This window comes from Notamacropus eugenii, chromosome 1 (genome assembly GCF_028372415.1).
Source record: "Notamacropus eugenii isolate mMacEug1 chromosome 1, mMacEug1.pri_v2, whole genome shotgun sequence".
NCBI lineage: Eukaryota > Metazoa > Chordata > Mammalia > Diprotodontia > Macropodidae > Notamacropus > Notamacropus eugenii.
Window position 1 is genome coordinate 72,016,315 of NC_092872.1, and position 12,132 is coordinate 72,028,446.

Genomic DNA, 12,132 nt, shown 5'->3' on the forward strand with positions numbered 1-12,132 from the left:
CAATTCGCAAGTTTTATTAATTCTAACAGTATGAATAATTAGAAAACATTGATTGAGTTTTTAGAAAAAAGTGAAGCATAACCTGCTCTCAAGGAGGTCATACTCCAATTGGGAGAGACAATACATAAAAGAGTTCAGCTGCAGGGAAAGGTGTAAAAAGTCCTACAGGAGCAGTGAGAAAGTAAATGGTAAAACCTAAGGATCCTTAGGGAACATCAGCAAGCCAGGTTCTGAAGGCAGGGCAGAATGCAAGGTTCAGATGTTAGGATGCAGCCCAAGGGGCTCACCACCTCAACTCGAGGACCAGAGTTGGTGACTCACAACTCATCCAAGCAGTCTGCATAGCAAAGTCTGGGCACTCTGTGTGCCCTGGGGCCTAGGGGAGAGAGAGAGGAAGGACCATCCTCATGGCAGGGCGTTCTGGTGCCCGGTCAGCCAGCTGTCCTTTCCATTCTGTTCCCTTGGCCCACGCTATGTCCCAGGTAAACTTTTCCAACTCACTCGGTCAGGTTCCCTGAACCTGGCCTACAAGCTGTTCACTTGCAAAAAACACTTCCCATGCCTAGACTATAATTATTTCATAAAAAGGAAAAACCTAATGGATTTCTTCTCTTTCTTCCAGGCCCACCCTTGGCGCCATCTTCTCCATGAAGACTTCCTCTATCCCCACTAGCTAAAAGTGACCTCTTCTTTGTTCTAATTATGTTCCATTGAGAATAATCATTTTCTGTTCACATGCCACATCATCTCCATTTGATAATAAGCTCCTTAAAATAAAGACAGCAGTATATTTCATCTTTGGATATCTTGCAAGTAGCATGAAAACAGACGCTTAACAATAACATTTGTATAGCACGTAAAGGTATGCAAAGTACTTTATACCTATTACTCCATTTAATAATAATGAGAATGATGAGAATAGCAACAATTTTGCACATCCTCTATGTCTGGTACTGTGCTAAGCACTTTCCAATCATTAACCCATTTGATTCTCACAACAACCCTTCAGAGGTGCTATTTTTATTTCCATTTTACGGGCAGAAGCTGAGTGACTTGTCCAGGTTCACACAACTACTACGTGTCTAAGTCTAAATTTGACTTCAGGTCTTTCTGACTTTGGATTCAGCCACTGTGTCAGCAGCAGAATGTTTGCTGAACTGAACAGTTAGATTCCTAGTGTCCTACTGCCCACAGGGATAAGTGATTTGAATTATTCCCAGGGGAAGAAGTGGAAGCACTATGTTTATACGGGTACTTACCACCCTCCGGAATTGGTGGCATGTACAGACTGGAGTGAGTCGTCCTTTCCTACGTTTATTATTTGGAGTTTGCCAAGACATATTGGGAGGGGAAGGAGCGGTGGGAGGAGGTTTTGGAGAACTCGAGAGCAAATCACAAAGATCCAACAGCTCAAAAGCATCAGTTCTTGGAGCAAGGCCAGGACCTACCCAACATCCCAAAGAAATTATCTACAGATTTCCAGTTTGCCAGAGGGCAAAAAAACTAGCTCAATTAAAACCCATACAGTATCACTGTTAACTCCTCATCACTAAGACACAGATTTGCAAAAGATGATGGAGAAAAAACCTAGAGTGCTACAATCAGCAAAAACGGCATCAGCCTAATTTTCAAATCCACCAAAGAAGGTGGAAGTTGATCATGGACGATGAAAGAAAAGGCAGCAAAAATCAGTTAACAAAAGACAAGTGGCAAAGGAGCCCCTGTTCAATGAGCTGTCTCTATTGCTAGAAGCCTAGCACTGAATTATTTCTCTAAATTTAATGAAACATATTTTGCTAAGAGGTAATCTTATCTCCAATAAAGATAAATGATTTTTTCCATAACTCCAAGTCCAAAAAGGTACTTTTAAGAGGTACAAATTGTACTCATCTGGGATGGTGATGTCTGTAATCCCAACTACTGGGAAGACAGAGGCTAGGGGACTGCTTAAGTTCAGGAGTTCTACAAGAGCTTCTGCAGTAGAGAACCATTCAAGTATCTGCACCAAGTCTGACACCAGCATGGTGGGCCCCTAGATTGTCTAAGGCTGGGCAAACTGGACTAGGTTGGAAATCAAGCAAGTCAAGAGCTCTTGCCCAAGCTCAACTGGAAGTGGGATTAGAAGCAGAGGTGGTCACAGCACTTTTAGCTTGGGTGAGATATGGAGACTCACTCATCCTCCCCTACCACCCAAAAAGTAATTAAACCCCAAACAGTGGGAGAGCTGATGGATTACATGTAAGAGAAGATGGCAGATGCGAGCTGGAGACTCAAACCAAACTGTTACCAGTTTGTATCACTGATATCTACAGCACCAATTTAGAGAGGCAGGTGGCTATAAATGCAGGCATTTGATGTAATTTCTCTATTTTTCTCTTCCAAACACTAACAGATCAAAATAAAATACAACAAACACTTATTAAACACACTATATAGGCAGAACCCTGCGCGATATAAAGCTTCAATATATCAATTCCCTCCCCATTCCCGGGGAGTTTCTTGTCTAATAAACTGAACACTCATTATATTCTCTAGGTACACACAAATTTGTCAACTTCCTCCAATTGCGCCCCTCAGAAATGAACACAATACTCCCAAAAGAGAAAAAGCAAAAATAAAGAGATGAAAGCCTCATATGAACTGAGGACAAAGTGAAGTTGGTGGGACCAGAAAAACCGTTACAACAATGTACATGGAAAGAAGCAAACAATCCAAAGAGCACCACAAGATCTCAATGGCCACGTCTGGATCCAAACAGGAGATGAGGAAAGTCACCGGCACCTGCTTCTGGGTGAGGAGACAGAGGAGAAGAGGCACGGAATACAGCACATGTACCACTTCTGAAGTATGCTGTTTGGTTTTCCTGACCTTTCACTTTTTAAATTCCGTATCCTAAGAGATTGTTACCCTGAGAAGGGACAGAGGAATGACGATAAGGGGAAATGAAAGTGGTACAGAAACAAAAGATATGAATAAATGATTTCTTTAAAAAGCCAAAGTTATTATAATACTTATTCCACACACGGACTTTAAATAAATTTGGCATAAACCCAAATGGTAGTTCTAATAAAGAAGTCCGTTAAGGGAAAGAGACGGCATTCTAACACGTCCACAAACCAAAGGATACACACGCTTGAACTGTCTAAACCACAATGACACAGACTTTTCTAGCACATCTAAAGGGAAGACATGCTCTTCAGTAAATTTAGCTGCCTTGCTCTCTGGGAAGTTAATCCCCTTAGCTGAGGTAGCCTTGAATGTTAGCTTACAAATCAAAGCTATTTAAATTCAGAGTCAATATGGTAGAGCAAAAAGATTGGGAGTCCAAAAACCTGGTCTGGAGTAGCAGTTTTTATACTCAGCCATGTGCTCGGCTGTGTGTGTCCGTGCCCTCAATTTTAAAGATGACTAGATGGACTGCTAAGGGATCTTTCAGCGCTTGACATTCTGGGGAGGGTTCAGGAGACCAGGAAAGGTCACCTGCTGATGGTGGTATTTGGGCTCAGTCTTGAAGGAAGCAAAGAAAGCTGAAGGCAGGTGAGGGAGGAAAATATTCTACCAATGGGAGACAGCCATGGTCCATGAACAGGCAAGTAGTCCAGTGTTACTGGATCTCAAAGTATGTGGAAAGGAGTTTACACACACACACACACACACACACACACACACACATATGTAGAATGGGAAAGATAGAAAGGGGTCAGGTTATGAAAAGCTTTAAATGTCAAAGGGAGGACTTTATTATTTGATGCCAAAGGCACCGTGACTGAGTCATTTGCCTCACTGAGCTTCAATGGCTTCATGCATAACCAGAGGTCAGTGTGGTGTGAGTAGAACCTTGGCCTCGGAGTCAGGAAGACCAAGCTACAAGCCCTGCCTCTGACACAGACTGACTGGATGACACTGGACAAGTCACTTTACTTTTCAGTGTCTCCAGGCAACTCCCCAGATACCCAAATGTACTGGCAAGAAAGAGCTGACCATACTAATGAAGTAACAGGCCTGGTTCAAAACAAAAAAATCCAACTACAAAAAACAAGGCCAGAAGGGATGAATGCCTAAGGTTCTTTCCAGCCCTAAGATCACACCGGGGATGGAACAAGTCAGAGCAAGCTCTGGGCTCCAGAGCTAATCCCCACCTTGGTGTATTTTCATGCAAACAGGGCCTGCCTCCATGTATTTACAATCTTAGCATCATCGTTTCTTTATTTCTTTTCACTCAGCTCTCTTCCCTCCGCTAAGCTCCTACCTTCCAATTCTTAGCACTTCTTTCTACCTCATGTAAACAGCATCACTTCTAAGACTCAAATTTCACCATAACAGACGTTAATATACAGGAAAGGGAGAGCAATGGGAATTTGACTTCTAAGACAGGTGATGGGGCAGATTCACTTTTCCCCTACACATTTGGGTGGTCCATTGGAAATGGGGCTCCTTTTGCAAACACAACGTTTGTGAATTTTAAAAGGACCACGCAGCATAATGCAACATGGCTAATCAATTGAAACATGAAAAGGCTGGAGGGTCAGGAATATTGAGCAGTAATAGTTATCATGCTGTTGCCAAGTTATATGTTACTTCAACATTCAAGTATTAAAACCTACTAAGAGGGTTTCCATAAAATCCAGACAGAGCTTTATTTCAGTGTTTAGAGCAGACAGCACATGTACATAGGTTTAAGGAGAAGGTTTTTAAATAAAATGTTAACAGTTCATTTTTACTTCATTTGGGAATTGGATGTTTGAGGATTCCTTTAAAACTGATTTTCTTCTTCACCAAAGATAAGGTAACTGTGCTTTCTCACCATTAGATTTTTTCCAAAACAAGGCACTTGTATTCGAATAATCACCTTGTTCCTTTCGCCCCAAAAGCTCTATTTCACCCCTCCACCTCTGCTCTTTTGAACTTGCCAAAGTATTCACATAAAACCTGTGAGACCTATCTGAATTTCAGCTGTTGAGTAACTGGTAGCTCCATCATCCATCAAAATTTCACTTCTCCCAAAAATAAGGCTCCACCGTTAGCAATGTATAAAAAAGATAACCTCAAATGTTTACGATGTTAAGAACCGATGAAAGCTTATTACTGAAAAATCTAACCTCTGTCCTCTGAATGAATGACAAAGCATCCTTCTGGGAAAATGGTTACCTAAGTACATTATATCTTCCTGCAGATGGATGCTGCCCTCTCTATAAACAGATTCTCTCCAGAAACAGCTAAATTCACAAGGTTACTAACAACATACGATATACATGACACCTACTAGCTATGTATGAATAGAAAACACTAGCAGTTACTGAGCTAAGACAGAAGAAATCTCCTTGGAAACACCCAAGCCAGTAATCCCTTTGGAATTTTGGTGTACTGACCCCAATGACTAAGTCTCCACAGCGATTAAAGAGTTAAAGGTACTTACGGTTTGCCCCCTGGGATTCCTGCTAGGTTTGGAGGGATTGTAGGTACTCTCATGTGAGGAGGGGGATCAAAACCAACCTGAACAAAGAGGAAAACAGAACAAAACAAGAAAGTACATCTCAAACTTATGGAATAACTGGATACAGCAGGTGACAAGATTATCATTTGGACAACTCATTTCTTTACAGGAAGGAAACACATGATGTGCACTTGACAATATTATTTCATTTGATCCTACAAAACCCTGGGAGACAGCTGTTATTATTATTTTATTATTTATTATTATATTATTATGAAATTGAGGAAACTGAGGAAGACAGAGTCAAAGTATTTTGCCCAGGGTCACACAGTAAGTGTCTGAGGCCAGATTTGAACTCAGGTCTGCCAGATTCCAGAGCCCACCACACACAGAGTACAAAACAGGGCAACATTTGATGATACTTGCCCAAGATTTTTTTTTTCCTCTAACCCACTCAGAAAATATGCCAGAGAATACTGGCATTTCTTAATTGTTTTTTACAAGTCCGCCCACAGAGGCAATATAATTCTCCAAACACCACAGGCAACACAGTTGTTTCAAAGAAAAAACAAAAACAAAAAAACCCCTATGTTTCAGATGAGAATCAACTTCACCCGCCTTTCTTTGAGACTTTACAATGCTCCACTTATCCACCCCCCCCTCCCCCACAAATTACATAAACGAAGAGATGGACCCAGACCCTACTAACAGAGCTCACAAAATGTCCAACTCCAACGCAGTGAACATCTGAGAGATCATCTACTTTGTGCATTATTTATAATCAATTTTTAATCCCTGGCTCCATTTCCCCTGCTGCCAAACATGATCCCTGGGCCAACATTCCCTATCATTACCAGAGGGTACCCATATATAATACAAATTTACTTTAATAATACTATCAAATTACAATCAAGAATTTCATCAAGTATTTCTGCAGGGGACCAGGGAGAGATGAGTTGGTACTACATAGACAAAATCCCTTCCCTTTCACTAATGTGATCAAATCTGCTTACCAATTTTCCTGACTTTAAAAAGGAAAGGGGAGGGGAGGGGAGATTAAAAAAGCCAAGGTATGAAGGACCACTATGGAGATTTCCCCTCCTCTCCTAGCATGACTAAATACATGCTCAGGCATTCATCTCTTAAATGCTTTTTTTTTAATCACAGAAATCACAGGACACCTTACACACACATTCTATACAATTCAGCTTAAAGGATAATTTTTTTAAATGGGCATAGGCTACAACTGGAAGGTACCTTCAAGGCCATCTGATCTACCCTCTCGTTTGAAAGATAAGGAACTAAAGCCCAGGGAAATAAATGACTTTCCTAAGGACACATGGGTTAAGTAGCAAAGTCAAGGTTTGAAGCCAGGGTCCTCTGACTCCATATCTAGAATACTTATCAAGAGTTGTAACAATTTTTATTTTTTTTTCAACTTAAGAAAAAAAAGTGTCTAAAAAAACATTAAAAGCCTTATGTGAACTTTCATTTAAGTAGTCTTGACACACACACACATACACACACACACACACAAAATTGTAGTGGAGGAAAACCAGATGTCTCCAACTAGTTAAGTCCCTAGCAGCTTCCTAATACTACCTTTTCTTCATCCACAAAATAAGTAAAACAAAGACAGTTTGGCATTTATTAACGAACCATATCACTGATGAAGGCCAACAGAAAGGAAGAAGTATGTCAATACACTGAGATTCTTTGTTTTTGAGGTGTGGGGTTTTGCTATCCTTGACCATGTAAGCAAAGTGAGACACACAAGGAAACAGTGAGCCCTTGGTGTTCCTCCAGCCCAGGAGTTTGACAGGGCTAAATGAAGCATGCAGCTTTTCTCACTGAACCAAAACCCACCCCACTGAGATGGAAGCAGTGTGTGGCCTACCATTGGGGAGCGTCCATAGGCCACCACGGCAGCTGCAGCTGCGGCAGCACTCATCTGGGGAGACATGTTGTGTAAACTTGCGTAAGCTGCTCCAGGGCTGGTCAACTCGCCATTCATGCCAGCATGAGGGACCATTCCAAATGGAGCAGGGTATGGGCCAGGTACTGCCAGAGGTGTCCTCAAACCAGCTGCTGGAAAGGAACAAACGCTGTGGTAACTCAGTGTTCCAAATGGAATGTAACCTCCAATATCATAATAGCTTTTTCCATATACGTGACAGATACGGGAAGTAAGACAAAGAATGCCATCTTGGAAAGTACATAGAGTCCCTTCTACCTCAGAGCTCAAAATTAAGTAGCATGGAAAGAAAGGCACCACATAGAGCGCTTTCGTAAATATTTTTCATTCTCTCTACTGGAGTGGGGCACAGGAGAGAACTGAGAAGTATGGAAACTCCCTCCACTGATGTCCATCAATGTTTGTCTTAGTTCCGTAAGGCACAAAGAGCTTAGCTTAGTATCTATCAGAGGCAGAAATTGAACCCAGTCTCACCGATTCCAAAGACAAACCTTTGTCACTTTAATACACTACCTACTTCTCATTTCTCTAGACCAAGTGTTCTTAACTTTCTTCATGGATTCTTCTCTAATTTGGCAGGCTGGTGAAGCCTTCTTACAATGTTTTTAAATGTATAAAGAACATAGGATTACAAAGAAAACCAATTATATTGCTATGCAGCTATCAGAAGATCAAAAATGAAACAAAATGCTCACAGACCCTAAATTAAGAACTCCCAGTCTAGACCAGAAACCTGCTGACTAAGAAGGATCAAGTATTCATTATAAGCCCATTTTGCAGATGGGGAGTTTGTGTTACAGAAATAAAAGTATTTGCTTGACCTCATTGCCAACGAATATTTTCTTGGTAAAATCTAACCTTTTCCCCTGTTCCAACTTTCCATACAAATGAAATGTCAACCACGGTTCTGTGTAAACTAAAGAACGGTTTTAGAAGTGATCATCCTAGTATTTATTCTCCTCTGTGCCCAAGCTGTTTCTTTCCCCAATGAGGATGATAAGGTTGAGAGTTGTAAGTTTATTCATAGGCCAGCTTTGAAGTTCAAATATCCCTCACTTCCTCTGAAGGAGAGAACACTATCTCCTGAGGGACATACCTCCAGAAACTAACCAACTAAAAGAGGCAGCAGGCACACTCAGGCTGAACATGCCAAGCCGCCTCAGCAAATATTAACTAACTCAGACACACAATAATAGATTGGTAAGGAGCTTACATCCAGAATAATTATCAGAAACTTTATTGAAGCTTCTACCATTTGGATTATTTGGAAATAAAATAAGAGCCGAATGTAAACAGTCTGAGGCAGAAAAGGGTGCAGCTGCCGAAAACCAAGAGAGAACAGCTGTTTCTTATCATGGCTTCTCAGTGATATGAGAGAGAGCCGCAATAAGCACATTTAATATTCATGGAGAAATGACATTACAGTAAGATTAAAAGAAGACTCATCAAGCAGAGAAAAGAAAAAGGAAAAAAACCACAGAGGCAATGTGTTCTACCAGCTTGGTTAACAAGGGGGTCCATTGTTGGAGGCTTGCCGAGGCCTGGACGAAGTCCTGGAGTTGCGCTGGTGCCCGGGGTTGGCACATCGCTTCGAGGAGTTGGTGTGCTGGATTTCAGAACGGGCGTGCTGGCTTTTTCATGCTGGTATCATTAAACAAATTAAATGAGTATTATTTTTAATCCAAGCCATATTACACAATTTATCACAACAGCAGCTGGGACACTGGGCACCTACTAGCTACTCCCTCGGCCAATTTTCATAAATCCACACAATGTTGACAGCATTAACTTGTGAGCGAGAAATGTTGACCTTTCCTCTTCCTGCCAGAATTAAAATTCAAGCTAGAAAAGCAGAACATGATCACACTTCTTCCTCCGCAGATTTTTTTTTATCAGTATATTTCTTCAAGTCTATGTTCCCTGAATCACTGACATCTCAATTAACAACAAGTTAGAATGACGACCAGGGGCCATGAAGGGGAACTGCACACTCCTCCCCCACCCCCAAACTAAGCACCAGCTCCTTTTTAAGAGGCAGACACCCCTTCTTCTCACTTGTCAGTAACAGTAATGGTTGGAAAGCTATGGGGCCATTGATTTCAAGAAAGCCTCAAAAATACCACTTCAAATTCAAGGGGTTTACAAAATAGATCATTGTGATAATAGTGGAAAACACAGTCACCTTGGAAAACAAACCTCTCTGTTCCTTACTTCTACCTGTATGACCTTGGGCAAGTCAGTTAAATCCCTTGTCTGGTAAGATAAGGAAGTTCGAAGACTCCAGAGTATCCAACCCTCCCATATTACAGAGGAGGAAAATGAGACCACTGCAGCTCCCCCACTCCTGCTTCTCCAGGGGAATTAAGGGACTTGCCCAAGGTGACACAGGTGGTCAACATGAGTCTCTTCATCTTAGGTCCTTTCCAACTCTAGACTTATGATCCCATGATCATTCTGAATGAAGGATATGGCAGTCTCCAGAGAATCTTAGAGAGGAGAGCTTATGGGGAAAAAAATTAATCACTGAGATGGAACAGCCTAAACCATCTAGGGCAGGGGTTCTTAATCTGGAGCCCAGGAATCTTTTTTTTTTAATGTTTTGATAACTATATTTCAATATAACTGATTTTATTTGTAATTTGATGGATGTATTTTGTTTCATACATTTCAAAATATTACTCCGAGAAGGGGGTTCAGAGGTTTCGCCAAACTTACAAAGGGATCCAGGACACAGAAAAGATGAAGAACTCCTGACTGAGCGTAATGACGTACTACCCACCAGTACAGGTAGCAGAAGCATGTACATTTTCTAACTCTTCCTACAAAAAATTAGCACATCAGATAAAAGGTACTACTGTCCTGCCCTCAACGTTTTATAGGCTCCAAAATCTTCTCATGACTTTTAGTTCTCAGTTCTGAATTTATACATAAACTATACATTATATACAAGCCATACATATGGAGAAGCATACATACATATTTACACATGCGAATGTATACACATATGTACATATAACATACACATGTGCGTGTATGAGACTAAATTTATACTAATACTAGTGCTAATATGGATTGCGCATCTTTTAGCACATCCATAGATGTCTCAGTTCTTTAAGCCAAAGATACATGAACTGGGATTAAACTATGCCACACAGTTAGCTATAGTAACGAAGGAAATGGGGGCTTTCCCCTGCAAAAGTGAGGAAGAACTCTGGAAGTTTGAGCTTTTCTTACCAGAACTTCCTCTTAAAAATTTCTGGACCCTTTGCAGCCAGCACAGATCCCCTCAGCAAGACAACAACATACTTGCAAGCTATTTTTTGTTCTGTTTTTAATGTGGAAAGACATACAACTCAGGTGTAGCCTTGTAGAAAAACCCACAGAGCATCTAGCTGTTCACAAATGGATTCCAGCTGAGGGCCCAAACTCAGACTTAAGCAGATTTTCTAGTTACCTATTCCTGCAGGAAAAGAGACCATTACATATCTAGAGATCTAAGGCTTAGGGAGAAGTCTAGTCTGTCTTTGAAATTTTATATCAACCAAAGTAGAATATCAAATATAAAATGCAGTATTCCCCGCAAAAAGGAATGAAAAAATAAGCTCAATATATAGAAAAAAAAATTTAAGTACACATAATAAGCTACTACAAGGTAAAGGTGTTCTCTTCCATGACTGATATGGGGACCTAACAATGCAGTTCCACACACCATGTGTGGTTGGTAAGCAGAAGGTAACTTAAGGTTCAAGTTTCAACATTTAGACCCTACTCTAGAAAATTCTCTGCCAGGCAATGTTTTTGATAAGAGGTCTTATGCAAAACTTACCAAACTCATTTCTTTGGATTTCAAGGAAGTAGAACTTCCTGAGGACGCTGTGGATGCTGGACTGCTCGAGGCATCCTTTTTCAGCAGGCGGTTTTTGTCAATACCATTTTCCCGGGGTGAATGTGCAGGGCTTGCCCGTGGAGATGAGGGATCCTCCATAAAAGTAATCAAAATTTTCAAAACTTTAGCTGATCCATGACACTTTTAACCAATCCTACCCACAACCCAATTAATTCCCTAGACCTAAGGGGAAAGAGTGACAAATACTTTTTGTATTAGTGAATATGCATTTTTACCAAAGGTAAAACAAAGGTATATGTATTAAAATTAAAAATGCAAAGTGATTACAACCAAGCTCCCAGCCATTACAAGGCAGACAGAAAGCCAGGAGTCTTATCTGCCCCTCTTATACATGAGTACCTTTAGTATGTGTCTAGAAGGTAGTGGTGCCAGTGGTGGTAGTGAGGTTAAACAGGCTAAGGGCTAGAAAAAGAAAGTAATACTACAAACTAGACTTGGTAAGTCAAAGGAACTGAGTTAGGTTTTTGTTCCTAATTGAAAATTAACAACCCTGTAAAGTTTGGGTCAGGTTGCCAGCCAGGACAGAAAAAGCTTTTCTCTTACTGAGTAATAATGACAGAAAGTACCTTGGTGTAACTTGTTTTGAGGACTTATCAAACACTTTTACTCAGATCTCAAGACATTTTTGATGACACAGATGGACAGAATAATTACCTCATTGGACACATCCACAACTAAGTTGTCATCGCTTTTATCACCATCACTGTCCTAAAAAATTATTTTAAAATAGTCCTAGTTAATAGAGTGCGAAAGGTATTCAAATCCTATACTTTAATCTACATTACCAGAGGTACATTACTGAAATCACAATCTCCT

General features: G+C 40.7%; 1 protein-coding gene across 8 annotated transcripts in view; it reads right to left on the reverse strand.

The window, feature by feature from the left end:
* LOC140501459 (transducin-like enhancer protein 1) overlaps positions 1–12,132 on the reverse strand; it is a 111,876-nt gene that overhangs the window by 30,326 nt on the left and 69,418 nt on the right. For 5 of the 8 annotated variants that reach the window (XM_072605122.1, XM_072605132.1, XM_072605103.1 and 2 more), the window contains 5 exons: positions 11,971–12,024; positions 11,236–11,388; positions 8,906–9,050; positions 7,332–7,522; positions 5,417–5,493 (listed from right to left, as the gene is read on the reverse strand). In XM_072605122.1, coding sequence (XP_072461223.1) covers positions 5,417–5,493; positions 7,332–7,522; positions 8,906–9,050; positions 11,236–11,388; positions 11,971–12,024 — 620 coding nt within the window. The remainder of the gene's footprint in view (positions 1–5,416; positions 5,494–7,331; positions 7,523–8,905; positions 9,051–11,235; positions 11,389–11,970; positions 12,025–12,132) is intronic. The other 3 variants (XM_072605146.1, XM_072605157.1, XM_072605113.1) reach the window with 1 other exon arrangement.